Raw genomic sequence first — 26991 nt, forward strand, 5'->3', positions numbered from 1 at the left:
CTCCTTCACAAATCCACGACATTCCAATAAAGAAACTACAAAGCATGAAATAACTGAGTTAGAATTTACTGGAAAGTTGAGTTCTGTTTCAGTGATTTATGTGTTGAATTAAATGCTCTGTTCTTATATTTAGGATATGTATAGAAATGTTGCAGTTCTATTGCTGTTTGTGTTCCTTTAACTTTTGTACCTTTTACATATACCCTTTCCTTTTTAGCCAAGTCTGTGTGCAGAATTTCTGTCAAATGAAGTTAACATATCAGGTATCTGATAATGTGAGTTTTAAGCTGTGGAAATGTATGTGAGAAAAATGTTAGTCTTTAAGGTACTAATCTTCATTATGATAATTTATCGATTTTTGAGGCACCACTTGTATGAATTTTGTAATGCAACTCTAGACTTAAAAACCTTGTACTGATTTGAGATTCATAGTTATATTTGTTTATTTGTTTGATTTATATCTCACCATCCTCCCAATATGGGACACAAAGTGGTTTGCACTATAAGTGAAAACAAAAAAACCTAAAGCAATATGTAATATATAAAAGTTTGGGGGGAAGCAATCCAATTAATGTAAAGCATTTAAAAACATATTTCATGCTTTTTAAAAGCATATCCATTGCATATCCTTCTAAGCCAGCCATGTAACAAATGAAGTCCTGTTTGCAAAAGAAGATACTTACCTAATGGTTTAAAAAGTGTAAGATTTGTAAGATTTTAGTAATAATTACCCCAGGTCACAGATACCCAGCATAATGAAGACCAAAATATGTCATTCGCAAGTGGCATATTGGAGCTTCTGGCCTATAACTGACAGTACAGAAGATACAAGCCATATTGCTGGGGGACTACAGATTCTAGCCTCATCCATTGACCATAAACCAAGGAGCATTGTGAGGCTGTCTACTCTGATTCAGAGAAAGCACCTTAGGGCAAAGACAGACCTGTTGGGAGCTTGCTTCACTTTTTCTTGGCCAAGCTGCCTCTCCCAATCGCTTTTCATTTTGTATCATGCCTTTTACACTGTATGCCCAAAGTATATAGGGATTTAATTTTGCTTAGCTCTCCAGAAATGCATAACCACTAATTTCAGAACTGTTTTTGGTGAAAAATGTCTGCAGATAAGTGGACAGCAATTCTTCAGTTTCACTTTAGAGGTTTCCAAGCTTCATGAAACTATTTCTTTCCCCTGTTTCATTTGCATTGCACAGCAATAAAAGAACTCAGAAAGCTTCATTAGCATAAGAACAGCTAAAGGAAAAGTGAATGAAATTCTATTGATTTCCTGGATGAAAGCTAAATGCATTCTGCCATTCTCTAACCACTTCTTTTCCAATAGTCCAAAGATATTGGTTGGGGACAGATGAGGAACAGTGGTACAAAGATTGTAATTAATATTTGCTTTACTCATCAATGGGTTGTGATTTCTTTTTATGCTGATTGTAATCAAGATAAAAAATAATTGTTTTATATTTGCAAAATAAGCTTTACTTATGCTTTAAAGACAAGTCCTTATTATATCCCCAAATAGTTATTTGTGTTTATTATGGTATTATAATAGAAGCATGTGTTGGATCCAGGATCTTTCTTTCATGAACAGAAGGGTTCCAGCCATAGATTTTTGCACGATCAACAAAATAAGAATGCTTCCTAATTATTGTAGATTTTTTCAACTTGCCTGAGATCTGTATTCATTGACCTCAAGAGGCCCACTACTACCTCTATATGTTTGATGAAATACCCAATTGAGATATTTGGCCATGTTATCATTATTGGCAAGTACAATTAGCAGTAGTGTTCTTCAGATCCAACAAATGCCTAGGTGAGTACACTTACAGTTCAAGTGAATAGCTAGAGAAGAACAATCCAGAGTCACACATGGAGGATTATCAAGAGCAAAAGCATGGTTAAATTAGAAATAAAAAGTTATCTAAGCAAGGCCCAATGCCATTCATAGAATAACCAAGGGCAATATTTCAATCAGCTAACTAAGGTTCAGTAACCTTAGCTAGGTAAAACAAGGAATAGCAAGCAAAGCGACACACAGAGTTTGGCACTGTTGTTCACAGCTGTTGATGTTCTAATGTATAGGTGGTTTTAAATCAACATAGCTGCTCTAGTTGCTTCAGTATGACTCTTTTGAGGCTGAACAAAGCTTTTCCTGCAGCTGGCACTCTCCTTTTTAAGTGTCTGAGGGACAAAATGGCTCATCATGTAATCTTTGCTCTTAAGGAGCATTGAGAGCAACACAGAATGGTTCAGACTTCACATTCAAAGGTTCTGTAGTTTCCAGAACCTGTATTATTTCTTTCTCTTTCCCTTCCTAATCTAATCAAGTAAGACATGTTAGGTGTTAATTTTCGACTTGGAAATCCAGGTTCTAGTTTCCTCTGAGCTATTCTCATTCTCTCAGTTTTAAATACTTCCAACACTGTTGGGCTCTGAAGCTGAAAGGACAGCTCTGTACCCCAACTTGAGCTCACTGGAGAAAGGGCAAGGTAATATGTAACAAAAAAAAGTAAATCTAGAGACCAGAAATAGAAGTTGAAACCCTAGGAGTACTGTGGGGATTTAGTGGAATGAAATATCTCAGAATGGCTATATAGTTTAAATAAAGGTTTGCACACATGATTAACAACCAAATACACTGCATGTATCTCAAATCAATGGCAAAATGTATCTACTGTGTAGAGTTAGTACCTGAGGATTTAAAAACCTGTACAATCTATCAGCATACAGAATGACACCGGGACTGTCAAGCTTTATTGAAGGGCTATCTTTCTTTTCTACAGCTGTATTAAGTGGAAGCTTAAATGGATGACACTACTAGATCTTTGTTGACATTAGTGCATTAACTGAAAGCAAGTATGTGACAAAAGACTCAATGTATTCATCTACCAGTGGAAAAAACCTGAACTGTCAATATATAGTCAGCAAGAAGCACTGTGTATTAAAACCAAAGAATCATTTGCACCTCTAGCAAAGCTACTAGGAAAACAGTCTCCAGGTTCACTACTTAATGGTAATCCATCTTTCATGGCCTGCGTCTACAACCAAAACAGATATAACTTAAAGCAGACAGAAGACTGATTATTTTTAAAAGCTGCCCAAGATGAAAGCATGCAATAGGTATTACATTTGTCATCCAACAACTCTAGGTGAATTCATCAGGATTTCTTCATCTCCTCGTACATCTTTTGAGTTGAGGGTAGGTTGAGAGTGACTCAAGTCAAAATGATTCAACAGAACTGGGGAAAATCAAGAACTTATCACCTATTATCCAAAGTCAAAAACATATGCTGTCACCAGACCATACTGGATTTCAGTGTAATGAAGGAACAAGTGAATCCAATTTTGGGAGAAAGGCAGTAGATTCTATATTACAGGCTGTGCTGTAGAACCTGGGGCCAAAAAACTGGCATTATTTTAGCTGCATAATCCAAACCTTGAATAAAAAAAATTCTATTTTGCTTTTACACCTTTCCAGTGTGGGAACCTTTATATGGATTGAACCAATGATGGCCATCAGAGTTGCCCCTTCTGGAACAAGCTCCTTTTCCACGAGAAAGCCATTGTCAAATAAAGGATCCCTTCATTACATCCACTTCTAGATTATATGTACAAATTAAAGGCCAGGTAGGGTTGAGCTACCTTGCTTCACAGCTCTCTAACTGTGGTGCAGCTGGTTAGTAGCCAGCTACAATAAATCACTACTGACCAAGAGGTCATGTGTTTGAAGCCAGCCCGGGTCAGGGTAAGCTCCTGACCAGTAATAGTCCAGCTTGCTGTTGACCTATGCAACCGAAAGACAGTTGAATCTGTCAAGTAGGAATTTAGATACCGCTTATGCATGGAGGCTAATTTAACACCATAAAAATCTCCAGCGGCGTGCAGAAGTATGAGGAAGTATTCCATCAAGGACCCAGTGTCACAAGTGGATGGTGAAGCAGTAGCTCCCCCTGTGGCCGGAATTGAGCATACCCTTGTGAAGCCAGAAGCTGGAGTGTTAAATTGCCTCTATATGTGTTCATCTATATGTGTCATGTGTCTAATGGCATTGAATGTTTGCCATGTATACGTGCATTGTGATCCTCCCTGAGTCCCCTTCGGGGTGAAAAGGGTAGAATAGAAATACTGCAAATAAATAAATAAATAAATATGCTGTAACTCCCAGTCTTGGGAGAATACATGGGCAATTCTATGAAGATAACAAAACCCCACTCTCCACTAGGAATTTAACTCTTCAGCTTTTTTGTTCACATATGTAGTTTCTGTAGATTTCACCCTGGTGCAGTAGAAAATTAGTATTTCTAGGCAGTTTTCACCCATGTTCACTTCCTAAAGTATTTGGGGAAATATTTTTCAGAAGAATATAAGTGTTCATACAAAAAAACAGTTCCAAAAAACAACTTTTTTAACAAAAAAAACTTTTTGTACCAAAAACAAAGACAACAATTTTTTACGCAAAGTATATTTTGTTTCAGAATATTTTTTCAAAATACATGGCAATGTGGAAATGCAACATCAAAGCTATGCAAACAAATTCATCTTTTATTCTTCCCAAATGTGTTTCCAGAGTATGAGGAAATGAATTTTCTACCCAGGAAATGGATAACGGTTAATATTATTTTCATCCTTATCCCAAGGCCTTATAGGAAATCTGGTTGAAACATCTCAAATTAGGTGTATTGCACACACAACACAGCCATGGCATACTATCTTTGCATAATACTCAGGTCAAAGCATGTTTTATTTTGTACATTTATGCTTTATGAATCCTCATAGACCTGTTAATTACTGCATGGCTATCGGGCATGTCTCCTTGGCAATGGAGATGCTGGTTTCAATGTGATTTATAACATACTTTGACCTGAGTAAATAGATACTTAATAATCTCATTGCAAAACAAAAACATATCAGTCTTATTGAGCAACATTTTCTCTTTCGGATGATACTATTAACAAGTCTTTTTAATAATTGGCTTTGAACTTTGGTAGATTTTACCATTTGCGCCAAAAATGCCAAATTTGAAGAGATCCTGCAGGGCAGTTATAGATGCTGGGTAGTTGCAAATTTGGCATTATTATGTCCAGCAAAATCTTAATGCTTGGTCAAAATTTCAAGTCTGTATCTTCGTTTGCATGGAAATTGTTGCAATCTGACTATTGGTCAAAATTTGTTGCGACACATTTGATACACACTTTGAGTCAACTTGTTTGACAGGATTTTGCATTCATAATATTAAAATTAATTTCATTGGAATCAGCAGAAAAATCTGGACAGGATTTCAATTTTCTAGCCATTCTTATACATTTAGTTTCAATTTTATTAGACCCCAAAAAAGGCATTTTGTTAAATGTCGTGCACATGCTAACAGACTACCCTTCAGATCAGGGGCTCTAGATCAGCAACTATTGGGGAATTTGGGGAAATGTAGTTTAACACCTGACTGGTGCTACAGCTAAAATTTTAACAAAATTGGAGACATGATGATGGGGAGGTTTAGACAACTTGACATGGAATGACCCTTTTCATATACAATATTTCTGTCACTTATCATCAAGCTACTGGCAAAGAAAAAGGCCACAGCATGAAGAAAAATAAAGAGGAAGATGTATTTCCTCACCAATTCAATTGATGATTAATGATCTGAAAGTTATGGATGTGAGTTTTGCTTAAACGTTTGATTTACACCCAGCTTTACTCATAAAAGCCCAGGGTGGCTCACCATTTTACCTAAAGTGTATGGTTAAAATAACAAATTACCTAAAATATCTAATATCGCAAATCTAATATTCACATTATGTATCTGAAATGACAGATATCTAAAATTACACATTACATATATTTGCTAAAGTATCATAAAAGCCATACAAACTAAAGCAGTCAAAAGCAAATCGATCGCTTGCATTACTTTCAAAAGCTTAGGGAAATGCACATGTTTTTGACTGGCATCTGATAAACCAAAGTGTAAAGAGGCACTTATGGAAAGGAGTTCCAGAACCAGGCTGTCACCAATGAGAAAACTCCGCCATATGTGGTGGACGTACAAGCCACACTACTCTGACACATCACCACCAGAGTGTCAGATCCAAGAATATTATTTACCCTTATAGTATGTCCTACTGTAAAAAAAATCACATAAGGTGAAATCCTTTGTTACATCCTGTTTGGATCACTGCTATGCACTTTATGTGAGGCTGCTCTTGAAGAGTATTTGGAAATTACAACAGGTCTGAAGAACTATAGCCAGGTTGTCAACTGGAGCTAACTACAGGGATTTGTTGCAACAAATCCATGGGCTGCCAGTCTATTTCCCATCACAATTCAAAGTGATTGCTAGTAGACTTGAAGCACCATATCCTCCTTTATGGAACAGGATTGGTTTTGAGATCATCTGAGACAGCCCTTCTCTCTGTCCCACTTCTTTCACAGATATTTATAGTGGGAACACAAGAGAAGGCCTTCTCAGTTACTGCTCCCAGGCTTTGGAACTCCCTTCCCAGGGAATCTAGATTGGCACCTTCTTTGCTATCTTTCCATAAGCAAGTGAAAACAATTTTTCCATTAGATATCTGAGGACTGAATTCTTAGGGAGAATAGGGGTACATCTACTCCATAAAATTAATCCAGTTTGACACAACTTTAATTGCCATGGTTCTATGCTATTGAATTCTAGGAATTGTAATTTGATGAGGCAGCAGCAATCTTTGAAAGAGAAGGCTACAGATCTTGTAGAACTGCTACTCCCATAATCCTAAATCATTGAACCATAGCAAGCAAAGTGATGTCAAATTGGATTAATTCTATAATGTAGATGCAACTTAAGTATTATATAATATGCTAGATTTTCTATTTAATGCTGTTTTAATCATTTGTATTTTAACGAGTATTCATTCTGCAATAGTTTAATTACATTTTAACTGTTATATGTTCTGATTTTAACTAGTTTTTTATCTTGTGTAAGCTGCCTTAAATCCTGAAAAGGGCAGGAGGAAGAGAGTAAGTTGAACTAAGGTCCACTGAACTTGCTTCTAAGAAAAACATACATAAGATTGCATTCATCATTTTGGTTTATATGTTGATGTCTTTTCTCCTTTAAATGGTGTTTCACTGAATTTAAGAGCCTGTATTTTGGAGTGGATTATTATTATTATATTCATGTAATAGTTGATTTTCTTTCCACACCAAAGATTAAGGGAAATCACAACAATACATAATCTGATAATGAATCTACACTGTTACACATGGAAAGAAAGGAAGTGCTGAAGGAAACAATGCAATATCAGAAGAAGAAGAGTTAGTAACATTTTAGATTGTATCAAACAGATCCGTAGCCAGAAAAAATAATTCGGGGAGGTGGTGGGTTGAAACTTTTTCTATTGAATCATGAAGGGAAGATCCATAATACAATATAATTTAAATTCTATGACTCATTCTATATTTTACATAGATTTAATTAAATCAAATTTCTATTTAGCTACAAAGTTTTAAATCTAAAACACCTGAAAATGACAATTAATAGGAACACTTGCAGTTCCTGAACTACTTCCCTGTGCCTTGTAAACCTTTCTTGAAGCTGACTGCAGAAAAGGTTCAGCAATGGGATGTACACATTTAGCCTGTAATATTCCATTGGTAATGGTTAAGTTGCCTGAATGTTGCGTTTGAACAGACACAAGGAATCCTAAGTTCTCCACCCATAGACCAGAGCAACATTTGTTAAATCTGGAAATAAATATAATGACTTGCCTTCGCTTTGTTTAGACTACAAGGAATACTGCTCAAGAAAGAAGTTGGCAATTTGGGAAAGGTTCAAAGGAAACTTAGAAAGATAATAAAGCATGAAAGAGGTTAATCCTATGGTTCAATGACTCGAAGGAACCAGACATCTTTAGCCAAAATGGAAAAGTATCAGAGGAAATAAGTTGCTTGAGATTGAGCAACCTTCAGTGCTACAGAATGAAAAAGCCGGTGTGATATAACTGGCTGCTAAATATCAGAGGCTAAGGCAATTTTTTAATGGCAATCTACTTAACTTCCTTTATTAAAACAGCATTGATTTTCATAATGTCACTTGCAACAATAAAAAGATAATCAATCTTATATATGAGGAACTGGGGATGAAAGTGAGTTAAATAGCCTAGTTTAAGGTTTCCTCCTCCCAGCCAAGTGTAAAGGTTCAGAACAAAAACAACTCAAAGAAACCAGCTCTATAAGACTTAACTCCAGCTTCCCTGGTTTGGAGATCAGACTGTTCATCCTGTAATTGCTGTTTTGTTCTATTAGTCTCCTTGGATATATTTTCTCAATGACAATCATATACATACTTCAGTTTTTTAGATTTGCTTTGTTATTAACTCACAGATGTCTTGTTCTAATAAAGCACTCATAGATTTGCTTTGTTATTAACACACAGAGGTCTTGGTCTAATAAAACACATTTTCCATGGGCACAAGTAGCCTTCCTTAAGATTTATAACCCCACTTTACTGAGCCCCCCATTGTGATCTTTAAAAAGAAAAATTGCTTCTGCAAACTGAGTAAGATGTATGAGTTTGGAAATGAACAGTCCATAAGACAGGCTGTAACAGACAAACTGTAATGTGGCTTTATTCTAGAACTAATCTTTTAGTACAGTTGAATATATCTATGCATTATGTGGATGTCCTACTTTCCAAGTTGCATTCTAGTGTCAGTGCCCATGCAACCTCAGTCCTTAAAACAATAAGTAGCCTCTCTGGCACTTTTAGTTGTGTATGGTTTTTAAAAAACTGTTTTAATAAATTGTTTTAATCTGTATTTAATTAATTTCATTTTCCCTGTGTATATTTACAATTTTAATGTCTTTATTTCTGATACGTTTCGCTATGGTCTCTAGTGGGCTCAGAGGCAATAAACAAATACTTCTACAAATTAAAAACTATGATAGCAAAATAACGCCACCTTGTTCAGAAAATAAATATGTCAATGTGTCACACAATGAAGCTAAATGATAGCTGTCAGTGTTATACTTGTGAATTCCTAGGAACTCAATTTGGAAACTTTAGGGTCTTCCTCTCAGGGAATAAGTCAGTGCTTTCTCTAGCTTTGTAATGTTAGGGAGCAGCATTTTTTCTTCACATGTGCAGGGACTGGTGCCATATTTGTCTCATATTGATACCATTGTTCCTGTATTTCCTGGAAAGCCCCAAAAGACCAGCAGCTAACGGCTCATGGACTGGTATTGATTCACAAACCACCATTTAGAATAGCACAGGAGTATATACAATGTTGACTTGATCCATTTTTTCTGGGCACACTTGAAACACATACTTCAGGTGACTAATTATAATTGGCCCTTCACATCTATAGATACAATCATCCACAGCTTTGAAATATTTTCTTTAATCCTCAAAGCAGACCTTGATTTTGCCTTTTTATATAAGGGACACAATTTTACTATGCAATTGAATATAATGGGATTTGAGAACTCACAAATTTTGGGTATCCACAGGGAGGTTCCGGAAACAAACCCAAGTGACTACCAAGAATCCATGATACAATCTTGTGCATGTAGTATCCCAGGCTTTATAATAATTGTAATATCCTAAACAGGCTAAGACCTACTGGGTTGAATGAGGCTTATTTCTAGGTAAGTGGATATAGGCTTGCAACCTTTTTCAGAAGCAAATTCTACCATATTTGGTGCTAGCAAAGGACATACAGAATTTTGGTACTGTCCTCCTCTAAGAGAGCCACCGTTGAATGAGTACACAGGAGGCTTTCACATTTTTTTCTCTTAATTTCTATTTGTCGAAATCTTTTGTAATTATAAAAGATCCCAACACAGTGTCTAAGTGTAAAGTTCACATTTTCCTTAAGATTATTCAATCAAAGTGATTGGCAGCGAAAAATGATTCTGAAAAGTACTTTGTCAAGTGAAATGAAAAAGGTATGAAGAAACAATCGATTAAACTAATACACAGTTCCTTGCATTCAAAATATATTTTTAAAATAGCATTTGAAAGATGCTGTTGTATCCATTTGTAATGAAAACTACATCCTTTGTATAAAATACTTGCTCTACTTCTATAACTTTGGTCTCTGATTTTAAATACCTTTTCTCCTTTTGTCACTTGGAGTGAAAGTTTTGGATGAAAAGAACTGGAACTACATTCTATGTGTAAAGAACTAGTACATGATGCTGGTACAGCATATTAAGGAACTAGAAAGTAAACTAGGTGTGACTTCAAACATGTATTTGAAACCTATGTTTTAAATTCTCCTTTCTTTTTCTTAAAAGCATGTGTACAAGTAACCCTTTCCTCTGGTGCAATTTCCAGCTGAAAAATTCTCTCTCTCCAAGCTTTTGTCTGTTACAAAAATAGATTTTGGGAAGGGGTTTGCGGCAGAATAAATGTTTAGATATAATTTAAATTTTAAAATGCCAAATGGTCAATCTGCCATGTAAAATCTTTTCAATAAATAAGGCTGCCAGACTGAAAACTGGAGATGACTACTGCATCTTTAATAACTGTATAGAAGAGAGAATCAAGTAAAGCAACCAGGTAACAAGCAAAACCTGCCAAATTCCCTGTTTTTCGACAATCGTTACAAGTACAGGAGCCCTATTCAATTTCACTCTGGAACCCTAACAATCAAGACTAAATATTACAGATTATATAAAACTCTAACATGTGTCATTTTTTAATTAAAACATTTAAAGGTAATAATATTCCTTTTGTTTCTCAAACAGTTATGATTACCAACTTAATATTTAACACATTCTTTCCAAGGTTTGTAGAAAACTACATAGGATTAAGCATTAACTCATTTCATCCCAATGAGGCAGAGAAGTAAGGGAAAACATGGAGTGAGAGGGAGAGAGGAATTCTAGATGTGGGACCCAAAGACGTACATGACTGGACTTAACGTCAGAGGAAACCTTTACCTTTACTATAACAAGAGCTGGGAATATACAGTTGTCACGTTTGAAAATCAGCCATATTGTTAAGACCAATCCATCTACAAATCTATATCAATATAATAATATTGGCCTTCTTTACAGGATTACAAATAGAAAGGTAAATAAATATTTGTTATTATTAAGTGCAGTATACTTTTTGCATTACTGATAGCATGTTAGTGTTGCGACATCTTTTTATCTGGGGGAGTTTTCTGACTGCTTGTTCTATTTGTAAATTTACAGCAAAATGTTTCAAAACCAGGAATGCTATCTACTCTTTTAATTTAACTCCAGATGAAAAATAGGAGGCTGAAATGCTCTAGATGGCATTATTCTCAGAAGCAAATGGATGGAAGTGAGGTGAAGGGTCTAGTGCATAGAGGTGTCATGCCTGTGGAGATTTCTTCCTCTCGAGAGGCCCATCTGACCATTCTCCTCTTTAAGAAGATGGATGTTTATTGTTTTGCTGCTGTTACCTTATGTTGGACACTTAACTGCTGCTAAGCTTTCATGCTTTAAAAATTGTAATTATTTTACTATTTATTATCCTTATTGAAACATATTCACTAATCTCTGTAACCAAACAGGTCATTATGGCTAATGTGTGGGGTTTTTAATAAAGAAAGAAAAAAAGATAGATAGATAGATAGATAGATAGATAGATAGATAGATAGATAGATGATAGAACAGCAAGACTGGCCCAGCTTTCCTATCATATGTTATAATGCAGAATAGCCCAGATACTTCCTATATAATTTTTTTTCCCGGAAACACATAGGTGCCCATGTGTAACTTACCTTAGCAATGATGCGACACAAATGGGAGCCTTCCTGGGTCAGACTGAATAAGTTGCTTGTAGCTGATTCAGCGGAATAGAGATTATCTGATGAATCTATTTCCTTCACCAGATTCTGTGTGACACAGACCAAAATAAATTTCATTGACTTCCGCACATATCATAAAAGAAGCGCCGTCCAGACTGCTTGGAGATTTAATCAGTTTAAAACTTAGCGTTAAAGAAAGACTTATTGCAAATGCTGTCTCTTCCTAGTTGCCAATGCTGTCATTCAATCCAAGTACTGGAGTCTGGATTACAATAGATTGCATCCAACAACTGCGCTGGCAGCAGGCCAACCTTTCTCTTCACCACTTTTCCACCCTGTATTCCTTTGTGCCCATCCCCAAAAGCTGTTCTAATACATTTGGAGACCCAAGGAAATAGAAAAGAAGAAGGAAATGGCATGTTGTCCAAGCAGACTTTGTCTACACATATTGGAAATAGATTTTAGTGCACTATAAACATTGGAAAACAATTTTAGTGCACATTTTAGTGCCACTGCATCTTTTTAAATCATATAGATTTGTATTTACAAGCCTGTGAGCTGCATAAGAAAATGCTGAAGTGCCATTCTATTCATTTTTGTTTGAGAATGATTTGGGTGAATCAAACAACACTCCGACATTAACACTTCCAAAATTTTATTGGAAGCATTACGCGTATATAAGGAATTCTTTCCACACATGTACTCTTTCTACAGAATTCAACTTGGATAGATAACCAGGGACTTCATCATACAGATGAGCCCCCTCCCCCGCATCTTGTTCTGCCCGCAAAATGGCAGGCTCACGAGGCACCTCCCAGCGCCCTGCACATACCCTGCCCCCTTCCCCCATCTCAAGGATGGGGAAAAGGGGGAGACAAATGAGGGTAGCTCTGTCTTGTGATGGTTCCTCTCCACTTCGGAGATCAGTGGGGTTGGGCCAAGCTAGCAACATGTGATGGCGCTCAGCAGGCCCCGTCCGCAAAGTGCAGCAAGGGGTCAAAAGCCCCAAGTGTGGGATAAGGCGGTAGGAGACATGTACTAACGCCATGCTAGCCTTCAGTGCTTCATCAGAAAACAAGAAAATTTAATAATCTTGGATTTTGGATATTTGAAGGCATATTTAAGATGTTTTAAAGATGTTTTTAAATTGTTAGATTTTAGCCTGCTCTTGTAAGCTGCCCTGAGCCCTAGGGGAGTGGCGGCATATAAGTCTGAATAATAAATAAATAAATAAATTTCAAGCAGACAGTTTTTCTCCAGATTTCTAAAGAAATCACAGCACATTAGACTTTGCTAATAATTCAGAGCCTTATAGTAGGGTGACTATAAGAAATAGATCTAAAGGCATTCAAAATATTTTCCTTAAGAAGAAAAAATATGTACCTTTATTTCATGGGTCAAAGCTAGTTCTATCAATTGGCCAAAATACTGTGCAACTGTAGTCAGTGTGTCATTAATACAAGATTTCATAGACTTTAGAATCTGTTCATCTTCGATCTGTATGCACCTGAAAAGAAATTTTTTTAAAAAAAATGTTGCACCTACTTTGATAATGAGTTGATAAACAAACTGGGGCTTAATAAAGTGTGAAATTAAATTGTAGCTGACATATAAATATGGTGATTAGTTAAGGGTTCATCCAGATAACACAATTATAGCACTTTAATACCAGTGTTAGTGTCATGTCTCAGTCTTAGGGAATCCTGGGATCTGTTGTGTGGGAGTTACATAGAATCCTCTTGCCAGAGTACTTCAGTGCTCTGCGCCCAAGTCTGTTAAGTATCTCACCAAGCTACAAATCCCAGGATTCCATAAAATGGAATCAGATGTCCACAATTAGGCAATGTAGATGCACTTGAACATGCACAAATTGGATATGATAAAACAAAGACCTCCATGCATTTCTAGTAAGAGAAATTGCATTGCCTTCTGATATGGGAACTATTCTATAAAACACATGGCATTTCCCTCCAGCTTTACTCAGCATTCCCGTAGTAATAAAAAAAATACTGTGTTCATCAGAGAGTGCAACTGCACTAAAAAAAATGGATGTGGTCTGACACCACTTTAATTGCCATGGCACAGTGCTGTGGAATCCTGGCAGTTGTAGTTTTACAAGGTTTTCAGCCTCCTCTGCCAAATAGTTCTGGTGCCTCACCAAATACAGCTCCCAGGATCCCATAACTAAAATGTGGCAGCTTAAACAGTATTGAACTGCATTAATTTTCCAGTGTAGATGCACCTAAGGTTTCCAGATCTTGCACAATATCTGAATTATTCCCTCCTCCAGTGATTCTGAGGTGGGAATCAAGCAGTACTCCATATGCAACTTCTAGCATCTCTCTTTGAGCTATGTTGGCTAAGACTGTTGAGAGTTGCAGTCCAACAACATCTGAAGGTGCAAATACTTTCCAATTCCAATCTTGATGTAAAATCCATTGCAATACCATTATTCTTTAAAACATGACCCAAGTATTTAAGACCCATTTATTATGGTTAAATTATAGTAATTAATAATATTTTAGTTTACCTTTCAGTAACAGTTGTAAGTTCTGAACATTTTTCTACCAGCATTGTTTCATACTGCGGAAGAAAGAAAAATTAATTATTGGCATTTTCTTTTAATTTTAAATATCAAATATATAGGTCAATCTACAGGAATGGGGAAAGCCCCTTCCTAAACTACAAACCCCAGAATCCTGCAGGCAGCCACAGGATTGAAAGCGGGCTCAGACTCTAAATCCTATTTTTTGGGTTATTGCCTTTAAGGTATTTACTCTCCATAATTCCTTCCAATAAGTCAGGGGAGTTTTCCATGAGGTTTGCTTGTAGTTCCCTTTTGCAGCTCTAAATAGATTTGGGGGCTAAAATCTAGGACCCCAGCATAGCCCTCTTAGGATGCAGCTACACTGCAGAATTAATGTAGTTTGACACCACCATGGCTCAGTGCTATGCAATCTTGAAATCTAAAGGGATTTATTATATATTTTGCTATGTTTAAAATACGTTGCATACATAAAATGTATGCACACAAAACAATATTTGTTGTCTCATTGGGGCTAGAAAACCTCCTGCCTGAAATCCTGCAAGGATATTGCAACCCAGTATTGATAACATTGGGTTCCATGGACCAATGGCACCTCTCTGTGTTACTGTATAAAATTTTTCACTTTTACAGATTCATAAGGTTTTTAACTGAGTTCATATAAGTATCTTGAATGCTAGTGATCATTTGATAAAGATCCATGTTTCCACTGTATTCCTACCTGCTTCATCTCTTCCCATGAATTCTTTGTGAATGTGTTGTATTCACTGATCATTGAACGTACATGGCAGTTGACCCTTACTGTCATGCTATGAACTCTCTGCCATCTGTTCTTCTCTAATTTCTGTACAATTCTGGTCAGCTCAGTGCTTATAATCCAAGCTCTTTTCAGCAACAACTGCAAGTTGACACAGTCACTGTGTTGTGATGAAAGGGAAAATTCACTCTGTGCATCTTCTTCTATGCTGATTGGTTTGGACTGAAGGATACACATGCACTCACAATCCGTCATGAACTTCAAGTCTTCCATCCACCGCTGGACAGAATCCATCTGGATTAAATGCATGCTAAAAACAGAGCAGGAAAGGCGAGATAACAAAATACTATGAGTTAGTTCATTTTCATGCATACTGCCTCCCATTCAACAGTTGTGATCCAAAATCAGTGGGTTCTGGTGCATAAATGTGCCATTTCCTTCTTAAAGTTCTGTACAGAGTCTTCATTGTTCTCTTTAAAGTTAAGATAAATACACAGTGCTAAATGAATGTCATTAGATTTTGCAAACATTAAGAGAACAGACAACAAAACATTACATACATTACTCAAGTCTTCAAATCATTTCTCATTTATGGGGATCCTAAAGCGACCCTTTTCTTGGGTTTTCTTGGCAAGATTTATTCAGAGGAGGCTGCATTTGCCTTCCTCTAAGACAGAGTGCCCAAAGTCACTCAATGGGTTTGTATATCCAATTGGGGATTCAATTCTTGGTCCTCCGCTGTCCTGGTCCAACACTGAAAGCACTATAGCACATTGGCTCTCACGTACATTGCTATTAAAGGTTTTCTCTTTTTTTCTCCTTACTTCACAAAAAGCTAGTACAGTAGAGTCTCGCTTATCCAACGTAAACGGGCCGGCAAAACATTGGATAAGTGAATATGTTGGATAATAAGGAGAGATTAAAGAAAAGCCTATTAAACATTAAATTAGATTATGATTTTACAAATTAAGCACCAAAACATCATGTTATACAACAAATTTGACAGAAAAAGTAGTTCAATACACAGTAATGCTATGTAGTAATTACTGTATTTATGAACTTAGCACCAAAATATCATGATGTATTGAAAACATTGACTACAAAAATGCATCGGATAATCCAGAACGTTGGATAAGTGAGACTCTACTGTACTAAGGAAACAGTTCTCCCTGATCCACTTGAACCCCATGTTAAGTTGCATAACAATCTTGCCATGTATTGTGGAAAGTAACAAAAACAGCTTCACCAAGACATAGACTCAAAATACTTTAGCTCTGTCCCTGAGGTGTCTTGGCATTGTCAACCAGAAGAGAAATAACAAAATGTATGTAACCATGAAAGACATTACAAAATTGATACTTCCTTGGTTCCAGAGAACTCTGTAGACATAATGCAAATGTTGAGCTGGATGCTGCGGACAATGCCTGCAGGATTTGTGTTGGATCCAAAACAGCTAGAAGGGCTTCCCTTAGCCACAAATGGAGCATTCAGATAGTTAGCCCCAGTAAGGTACTCTCAATATAAGGTTAAGAAGACTGAACAATTAATTTTCTCCATCTCTGATTTTCTCTCTCTTTCTGTCTTCAGTTTATTTGCTGGGCTACAGTTAAGTGTGGGCAAAAGAAGGACATTGCTCTCTAGGTAGGAATAAAGCCCCTTGATGAAATGTTCCAATCATTTTGACATTTCTAGCATTGTAAAGAGTGAGATACAGAATAATAGAAATCCACTCCTAGAGCTCTTACACATATTTCCTCTGTATGCATTCCCTTGATAACTTTCTTTGCCTCTTTGGATGTTTAAACCACATTTCTAAATGCCCAACCAAACTTTTAATTTACTGCAATGCTAGAAATTTGAAGTCTGACAGAAAATTACATCAATACAGCAAAAGAAATACAATTTTCTAATTATGACCCATATTGCCAATTGCATTAAGGTGTATTTTTCATTGCACCTTTAATTTTCTTACTGCAAAAATGTATCAGATAGAATAATGCTGTACAAAATAGAATAATGCCTGCTACAGTTCAATAGAGCTTTGGATTGAACACATGATAATGAGCTCTAAATCAGTTCAACCCAAGAAATCCACGTGTGCTAAATTAGTCATGCAGCATCTCCAATAATCAACACCTTAGATACCTTGCAAATTCATTTCCTGGTATTTCTACATAGAGTCACATTTCTGCCACTTGCCAAATTTAGGAAGCTGCATTTGTTGTTGAAATATACCCTTTCACTGTCCTTATTATTAGTCACAAATAAATAAATTCTATTTCAAAGATACCAAGATTTAGTAGGCAACATTAAAAATGTACTAGACCAACTTACCAACAACTTTCATGATGTGTTCTATTATTTTGTTGAGGCAACGAATCTGGGTACTCACTATCTTCACTTCCTCAATAATTATAAATCAAGATGTATTCAGAGCTTGGAGTCATTCTTTTCTGAACTACGCTTGCCAAAATCCCAAATTTTCACTGTTCAATCAAAGGAACTCAATCGTCCAAATAAATGCTGAACTTTTTACAAACAGGCATCTATATGTTGCAAGTAAGGCACAGATAAAAAAGACTGGGAGATCTGTGCTGAAAGCAGATGTTTCCTTCTGTACCCAGAATAAGGTTGATGTATCCAGGGTTTTTAAATAAAAGAAAGTGAACCACAGCTACACATAGCCTATAATTTAGATGCAGAGTAAACTGTGCAGCAGTTTCCATTTCTAAAACATCCACCCTTTGATTGAATACAATATTCTAATGTGGCACAACATAGACACAGAACTATAGAAATTATTCAATGCATTATATAAATATTATATAAATATTAAAATTATCAATAGTTTTATTTATTTACACAGCAGCATTTGCAACACAAAAACGTTATCAATTTCTTCTGAACTAAACTTTGCTCCCATCATTCTGATTCCATGCATATGAATATCTTGCCATCATTGTGACAAGGCTGCTAATTATATAACAGACCCACGTTTTGACATTCAGTTATCAAATTTCTTTTGGTAAATTCTGCTTCTAGCTAAGTATTTGTGAGCAGGGACAAACATGTAATGGTTGTGGACAAGCCCAAAAACCCACCATTAGTGTTCCCACACAACTAGACACACATAGGGATAGCATAGGGAAGGGTATACACCCCTGCAGTGTTTGTTTTGATGTCTGTGCCCCTGTTCAGAAAATTTCACCTCACTTTCTCTCCCCGTGATAATTGGATTTTGAAAAAAAAATGGCTAGTTGTGGAAACAAGTATTGTTGATAAAGCTTCAGTGGAGACACTAAAGGTGTGAAATTTTTTCATCAGTCCTTGCAAGTTGTATAAAATTTGTTACATTTGTACTTATGAGGCAATATCTGACACGTGGGAATGGCCTGCACAAAAAAAATTAAAAATCAAAACTTACCCAATCCTTTTTCGTTTGCATTTTGAAAATCTCAGAATCCTCCCAATAGTCTATTTTATTTTCAGTGCAAGGGAGCAAACCAAAAAGGCTGTCTTTCCTCTTCAAATTAATGGCTTTTCACCATTAGAAGAGGGAAAGCAGGGAGCAGAGTTGGCTGGGAAAGAAAGCACCGAATTTTAGGCAAAGAGCCCTATGGCGGAGAATGCAAAAGGCCCTGCCCTAAACTACATTTCCCAGAATTCTGCTCACATCAGAAAGTCCCAATCAAGAGGGGAGAGATTTGTCCCTCCGTAGCAGCAGCCAGACAAAGTTCCAATGAATGGTTAAATCTACAAAGAGGAGGACTGACTGATACCTCTAGTAAGTAAATCTCTGTGCTGGGCTGGGATGAAATCCCTAAATGGATGGCCCTTGGGGGTCCCTTCCAATTGAATAGGGGAAGCATATTAATTAGTTTAGAGGCTGGATGGCCATCTGTCAGGAGAGTTTTCATGGTGCCCTTCTGCCTAGAAAAGAGAAGTTGGACTATTTATTTACTTTATTTGTACCCCACTCTTCTCAACCACAAGGGGGACTCAGAGCAGACTAGATAGCCTTTGGGGATACCTTCTAACTCTAGGATTTTATGAAAATGTAGAATTGGTTAATATTGTTTTCTATTGGTTAATATGAGAGACATTCAATGAAATAGCTGCTGTGGCTTTTAAAAAAAATTTTGTTAAAGCTTTTTTTAAAAAATCTCTAAAATCAGTAGATGTATGAATACTTCTGAAAGTTGGGGGGAATTATCCCCTGTTATCTTATGTCATTGTTTAGAAAATTCAAGGAAATAGCTCTTGTAGGGTTTTTTTTAATGTTGTTTATACAAATTTTGAAAATTCCCCAAAAGTCTGTGGATAAGTGAAACATTTTGAAACTTAATGGGCTAAGAGTGTTACATCTGTTCCACCATTGTAGTATCACCTCAATAGCTGTAAAAAGGAGGTAGAAAGGAGCCCCTGAAGTTTCCCCAATTATAATAATTGCATAATTACTATAACAAAAAAATGTTGTTACTTTTGTTATAGCAACAACATTTTCACAAACTATACTTTAGAAGGGGCCCCTGGTGGCACAGTGTGTTAAAGTGCTGAGCTGCTGAACTTGCAGACCAAAAGGTCCCAGGTTCAAATTCCGGGAGTGGAATGAGCACCCGCTGTTAGCCCCAGCTCCTGCCAACCTAGCAGTTCGAAAACATGCAAATGTAAGTAGATCAATAGGTACTGCTCCAGCGGGAAGGTAACGGCGCTTCATGCAGTCATGCCGGCCACATGACCTTGGAGGTGTCTATGGACAACGCTGGCTTTTAGGCTTAGAAATGGAGATGGGCACCAACCCCCAGAGTCGGTCACAACTGGACTTAACGTCAGGGGAAACCTTTGCCTTTACCATACTTTAGAAACACTTTAGAAACAAAACTCCAGCACCCCCTAATTTTGTAGTGACTTTTGAAACATTTTTTTATCCATCGCACATGCCTAGGAGACACCTATTCTCCATGATATCTCTTTCAGGAGTGAATTTCCCTTCCTAGGAGTAGATTTCTCTCACGTCTTGTTGTCTCACACCCATTCTTAACTATGAGTCATTTGTAAGTCAGATGTTTGTAACTTGAGGGCTGCCTGTACTCTCTTCAGTACAAGAAGTTGTGTGCCTGGAGAACAAAACCCATAGGAGTCAATAATATATCTGGTTAGCAATGCCTTCAGTATCCTCCTATCCCCACTGCATCCACTGAGGACCCTGAGAGATATAATAAGTTCACGTACTATATTTCATGGACTGGGATGTGGTGCAGGCTGGAAAGCAAGCCAGCTGCAACCTATCAACAAATCACTCTGACCAAGAGGTCATGAGTTCGAGGCCAGCCCGGTGCCTGCGTCTTGTCTCTGTCTCTGTTCTGTGTCATGGCATTGAATGTTTGCCTTTATGTGTGCAATAAGATCCGCCCTGAGTCCCCTTCGGGGTGAGAAGGGCGGAATATAAATGCTGCAAATAAATAAATAAATAAATAAATAAATAAATAAATACTGCTATGTAGCCAGATACTTTCCAAATCCACTCCATTCCACACCTGGAATAAAATGGTGGGGGGGGGAGGGGGAGTTGCAGTTGCAGTTACTCTTCAGTAATTCTGGGGGTCAGGGAGTAACCAGAAGTTGTGTGGCTCTGTAATTACTACAACACTATGCTAGACCATACAGAATTGAGATTGTGATCTCCTCCATTCCTGATGCCAAAATTCTGCATATAGGCAGCCTGGTTGTAGCCTATATCTTGTACATATAGATCAGCAGCAGCCCTAGGTTTTTTCACTATGTAAGCAAACCTAGGGCTGCATGCCCCCTGAAATTATGCCCCCCCCAACTTACCGGCGGCAGCGGCGGCGTGCTCTCAAGCCGCGGAACTCCAGGAAGGCCTCGCTTTCTCGCGAGATTTCGCGAAATGTCGCGATAATTCGTGAGATCTTGCAGAGGACTTGCTCGTTCCGCGGCGAGCAACCCAATGGTTGCCACTGCTGCCGCCACGAGAGCTCCCAGCAAGGGCTGCGCCCCAAGCTGCGCCTTCAACAGCTTCAATTATGAACCGGCCCTGATATGGATGCAAAATGAAACCCATCCATGAATATAAATGCAACTGATCTTTTATTGTAGCAACAAAATATGTAAAATTGCTACATTAGGTATAATTCATATTTCTAATTGGAATCCTAAGCACAGCTACCATTTTGCCATTTAGAACACACAGAAAGCTCCAAGCCGTAGCTCTCAGCACCTCTGCGTCCTGGATTGCTTCCTTGATTTCAGTTAAAATTAAAATCAATAAGTGAAGCAGCAAACAGAAACCTTTACAGGGGAAGAATGGCTAGGTTGATTTTCCTGAGCCTATTAGAGGTATTAGAATGGCAATCATTCTGAGCCCAAACTAACAATCACAGAAATAGCACTGACCTTACTGTTCCTCTTAGTGGTGCTCTCGGTTCAGACACTAATGAGATTTTATTAATCCAGGCTGAAAGTACTGAAAAAATAATAATGGTACTCTTGAAAAAAATTGGAATGCAGCCTAGATCCTAGATGTTCATGCGGAATATTTTTGACAGATTTTCAGTAGTGCCATGCTGACTTGAATTAAAAACACTGGTGTGAAGACTTGTTAGGCCTGCATGTTTCAGCAAACAGAAACTTTGGGATTCACATATATTGTGAAATGTTCATATGAAAGAGCTATAGGGTGCTATGAGCATATCTACACAGACTACAAAAGATGATGATGACCTGAAGTGGAGTAAAATTTGATGTCCAGGGAAACTGTTTAATTTTTTCTCTACATGACAGTGGACTGGATAGAAAAAGAATGAGGAAAATGTAGTGGTGGTATTGTTGCTTGTTTTAAAAGGCTTAACTAATTTGGCCAAGAAAACATGTACCATTTCAAACACATACATAGCTTCAAACTAAAAAATATGATTGTACTTTTTCATTCCAGCTTCTATCTTCTTGGTATATTTTTTAACTCCGCAAATATCTGTCAAACATGTTTCATAACAGTTGACCATATGCCCTAACCAAAATTACATGCTTCCACATTAGTCTCAAGTAATGCTTACAGAGCACCAGAGAGCCCAACAGAAGAATTTTCTAGATCTTGGATGAATAATATCTACATTAAATTACAGAATGCATGCTGTTTTAATACCGTACAAAGAATTCAGACTTGCTACCAACTTTAGCTAATGCATGGCAAGACCTTAGTAAGATGTTCCATATTACTACGAAGCAGCCCTTTACAGCATCTGGCCACCTCAGGACTGATTTGCCTCTGCATTGACACAAGTGGTCAGTGTAGATGGGGCAAGAGACAACAGAATGAAAGTCTTCCATGTCAGGTAATAAAATTGTTCTGACCCCTTAGCAATTTTGGGAGCTGGCAGAGCATCTTTATCTCCCCCACTCCTACCCCTATTGCTACAGTACTTTAATTTATTCTTCAAAAGCAACATCATTCTCTAGTGTGCCTGCCTGCCACATTTACATCACAAAAGAAGAAGAGTCCCTCTAGGAAGGGAAAAGTATTGTTTAATTAAATAGAGGAATGGTATTTCTCAAAGCTCTCAGCATTCACTGACAATTCTGACTGAGATTATGATTGATATTTCAGAGCACCCAAGAGAAGGCACAAAGAAAAAAAACATTCTATTTTTGAATTGCCCAGGATCAGCTTATCAAATTGGGTTTGAAAGATATTTCATTATTGCAATATATCCTGTATATATGTGTATATACATCTAGAATTTTTTGTGAAAAAAATGATTCCTAAAACCTGGGTGGATTTATCCATGGGTCAATGTAAGTATCCTTAACCATCCTCTTCTCAGGGTAGAATGGTGAAAGGCAAGTACTTTGTCTATCTCAAGAGAACTTAAAAGTAGCACAAACTTCTCTACTCTCTCTGACATGGCACTATTTCAGTCTTCATGGATGTTTAAGTGGGGAAATGATGGTGACTGACCCCCTGTGGTGATGCTGCCCTGTCCCATCTCTGTGGAATAACCCTTGATTTATCCATAATTTATTAAAATCCATAATTTTGACCCCCAAACCTGCTTTGACTTGTACATGAGGTAAAGATATACACAAATATATGCAATCACTTAGGTTCTTGGATATAAAGAAGATAGCAAATATCCACATTATTTGAAAGTGTAAGTTTTAAAAGCATCTGGGTGGGGAGAATACAGTGATTTCAACAGTTCTGGACCTACCATTAGATAAAATAAGACACTTGTCGCAGGGAACAGACTTAGGTGAGAGCGGTGACAGTCTCCAACTCTCTCTTTGCTCCTCTCTGTTAGGGGACAAATTCCAACATTATGTGAAGCTGTTAACAGAATATAAATTTTCATTTCATGTATAGGCACCATATAATTTGAGGCTATAAACAAAAGCTGAAATTAATGTGTAAGCACAGTATCAGTAGGGGTGCAGCCTTGAGGGGAGGTAAAATTACTTCCTCCTACCCCACAATAAGAATTTTTCCTTAATGAAGTTCTCCTTTAAATCGAGAATCCAGAGAATAGGCCACTGAAAACCGTTTCTGCCTGGACTCCTTATATTTCCAGTTGTTTGCAGTCTGTGTGTGCCTTTACCTATCATTTTTCTTTGGATGTTTAAACTGTTTTTCTAAATGGAGTGTTGTATGGTTGGAATGGCCATGTTCTAGCAACATTTTCTCCTGACCTTACACCTGCATTTGTGGCTGGCATCTTTAGAGGATCTGATGGTAGTAAAGCAAGTGGCGTCTATATCCAATGGAATGTCCAGGGTTGAAGAAAAAACAAATGTCTATTAACCAAGAGTGAAGGACGCCTTTAGCCAGCCTGATTTGCAAGTGTCTGAGTGGGATCCATCCATTAGCTTGTGAGTACTTTGAGAAGATTGCATAGTCAATAGCGAGGATATGTGTCTGGAAGTAGCCAGGTCTTTGTTCTCTTGGAGTGTTTATTGCCTGAGGGAATCCTTTGTCTGGATGGTGTTCCCTGGCCTGTGAATGCTTGCTACCTGGGGGCTTCCTGTGTCTGGGTGGTGTTCATTAGTTACTATCTTGATTCTGGTGTTTCTCAAAACTGGTAGTCAGATTTTGTTCTCTTTCTTGGTTTCTTCCTTTCTGTTGAAATTGTCTATGTGCTTGTGGATTTCAATGGTTTATCTGTATAGTCTGAAAATGTTGTTTTCAGAGTGGTCCAGAATTTTTGTGTTTTCAAATAATATCCTGTGTCCAGCTTGGTTTATCATGTGTTCTGCTATTGCTGATTTTTCTGGTTTTTCTAAATGTCTAACTGAAATTTTAAATTACTGTAATTATAGAAATTGGAGGGGCTGAAAGAAAATGTCACCTGAGTTGCCAGAATTTCTATGGTGGGAGAATGCCCTTATTTGCCTTCTCTCCATAGACATCTCCCTGGTAGATGTTGGTGGTGTTAGTAAAGCAAAAATTGCACATAGGGATGTATGAGGATGGAGGTAAATGAGGCATGGAAGGCATTCAAGGCTGGAATAAGAGAATTGTGTTTTATTCTCTTAGGACAAAAAGAAAACCAATGCAGGGATTTTGGGAGAGGCATTGTGTCCTCTAAGCAGGCCTGTAGTGAGGGGGGGGGGTTAGGGGTTCAAACCCCTCCCGAAATTTTTCAGGTTAAAAAAAAACTGGTTTATTCATGAATTTTAACTGATTAACCAAATCCCCAGCTAAGTCTATGAGACATAAAACATTAAGAGTCCCTCCAGGCACTATCTCAAGCAGATATTGACAGGTCTGAACCCCGGGGGTTCAAAAAATTTCAAAACCCCTCCCGAAGTTTTTTTCTGGCTACAACCCTGCATCTAAGAGATGAAAAAGGTATGTGATATCTCTGTTAATGCAGATCATTGATATCAATTCAATTAAAAGCATTATGCATTAAAGTTACTACTGATAGAATTTCAGAATATACAGAACAGTGTGTCATGCTGACAAAGGGGCAATTTTTTAAAATGGAAAAATCACTGCATATAAAAGGAACTATAAAAATAATTCAGTAGAAAATAAAACCTTAAAGGAAGTGCATATATTTTACCCCACCCTACATAAAGGCATCATTCTAGGCAATAAAGTCAGCTGTACCATACATATACATAACAATGGCCACAGAGAGCATATCTCACACTATTGAAGCCTTGGCTGCAGGCAAGTGGAAGTCTTGAGCCAACTCTTCTGCATTGGCCTTAGGAAAAGTGAATAAGGCAGTCACTTCAGGAAAAAAATGCCTTGGGAACTCTCTGGCCATTCTTCTCTGTTTAGAGGCAGAACTGTGCGTGACACATGGCCTGTCCTATTTGCCTAACTGACCTGATATTCTCAGCTGTGGTGGAGGCTATTATGGAATTACAAATATCCATCTGGCGACTGAGTCAGATGCTGAGTGTGAAGTTGGAGAGAGGAAAACTCAAAGCCCCATTAGGAAAATTGCACAAAAGAAGGAGCACGTAGACTAATGGCCTTGGGTTAACAATAGAGCCCTGACAATCTTCTTGACCCTATAGCTTTTTAGCAAGAAGCCTAGATGCTTTCTTGTAGTTTTCACCTTTTTTGGCTTGCAAAGTGTTATAGGAGGTGGTTTTGCATACGGTAGCTCATGGAATCATAGAAATGTATACAATTGGTCCTTCACTTTTACAGGGGCTGTAGTGCAAAGGTAAGATATAATTATTTTTATAATAGAAATTAATATGTTTTATTTTCAATGTATATATTTATAAAAACAATGAAACAAATCAATATATATATTTATATATGAATGAACCCAATACAGTACTTCCCCACATATATAAAATATTCATATTTAGTTATACTCTCCCCTCACCCACCCCTCCCATTTTGGTGACTTCTCGTCCCTTGGGTTGGAGACATTTATATATAATTCCATTCTTCTATTGTTTTTCTATTCTTCCTTGTGGGCTAATATTTACCAATTTATAAATGCCCTACACCAATTCTAACAGGTTAAATTATGAAGCCTTCTATAAAAACCTTTTCCTTCTTCCTTTTTTAAACAAAGTTTAGAAATGATTCCCAGTCCTTGATAAAGATTTTTTTTCTGTTTTTTCTTTGTTCATCATTGCTAATTTGTCCATTTCTGCTATTTTAAAGACTTTAACCATTCATGCTTCTGTTGCTGGAAGATTTGCCTTCTTCCAAAACTGTGCATATACTATTCTTACTGCTGACATCTTGTAGTGCAATACTTTGTAGTTTAATGATTTTGTTTGGGTTTTTATATTCCCAATAAAAATAATTTGGGCTTCAATTGTATCTTTGATTGAAAAATTGTTCGCAGTGTTTTTTGTACCTTGCCCCAGAATTCTCTTGATTTTTTACAAGACCACCACATGTGGAAGAACGTTCCTTCCTGTTCTTAACATTTTTAGTGTGTGTTGATTCTTCCCATACAGTATACATTTTAGCTAGTTTTGCTGGGGTAAGGGACCACCTGTTCATCATTTTATTAAAGAATTCTCCAAGATCATAGCACCAAATTTTCTTTAAGCCTATAGTTCCACATTTTTTCCTCATTTATCTAGTTCTATGTTGTGCACAACATTTTGCACCCATTTAATCATACAATCATATATTGGTTCTGTTGCCATTTCCATCTTCAGTAATACTTTATATATTTTTCCAATAAGATGTTCTTCATTAGTACACAGTTCCTTTTCAAATCCTGATTGGTCTCTTTCAAATCCGATATTTTTACTGTCTAGTACAAATCTTTCTTTCAGTTGCCTATATCTGTACCACTTTATGTAAAGTCCTTCAATTTTTCTTGAGTTTTAAATCTGTATTTATCATCCTCATGTATTATTAGATCTTTGTATGTAACCCAGTGTTCTCCTTTCTTCTTATCTGACTTGTAAAA

The 26991-nt window shown here is 37.1% G+C and overlaps 1 protein-coding gene across 3 annotated transcripts in view; it reads right to left on the reverse strand.

Moving 5' to 3' along the window:
* Positions 1 to 26991, reverse strand: part of insc (INSC spindle orientation adaptor protein) — a 167990-nt gene that overhangs the window by 67045 nt on the left and 73954 nt on the right. For all 3 annotated transcript variants that reach the window (XM_062967675.1, XM_062967676.1, XM_062967677.1), the window contains exons 3-6: positions 15038 to 15383; positions 14302 to 14354; positions 13155 to 13278; positions 11745 to 11858 (exon numbers count right to left, since the gene is read on the reverse strand). In XM_062967675.1, coding sequence (XP_062823745.1) covers positions 11745 to 11858; positions 13155 to 13278; positions 14302 to 14354; positions 15038 to 15383 — 637 coding nt within the window. The remainder of the gene's footprint in view (positions 1 to 11744; positions 11859 to 13154; positions 13279 to 14301; positions 14355 to 15037; positions 15384 to 26991) is intronic.

This window comes from Anolis carolinensis, chromosome 1 (genome assembly GCF_035594765.1).
Source record: "Anolis carolinensis isolate JA03-04 chromosome 1, rAnoCar3.1.pri, whole genome shotgun sequence".
NCBI lineage: Eukaryota > Metazoa > Chordata > Lepidosauria > Squamata > Dactyloidae > Anolis > Anolis carolinensis.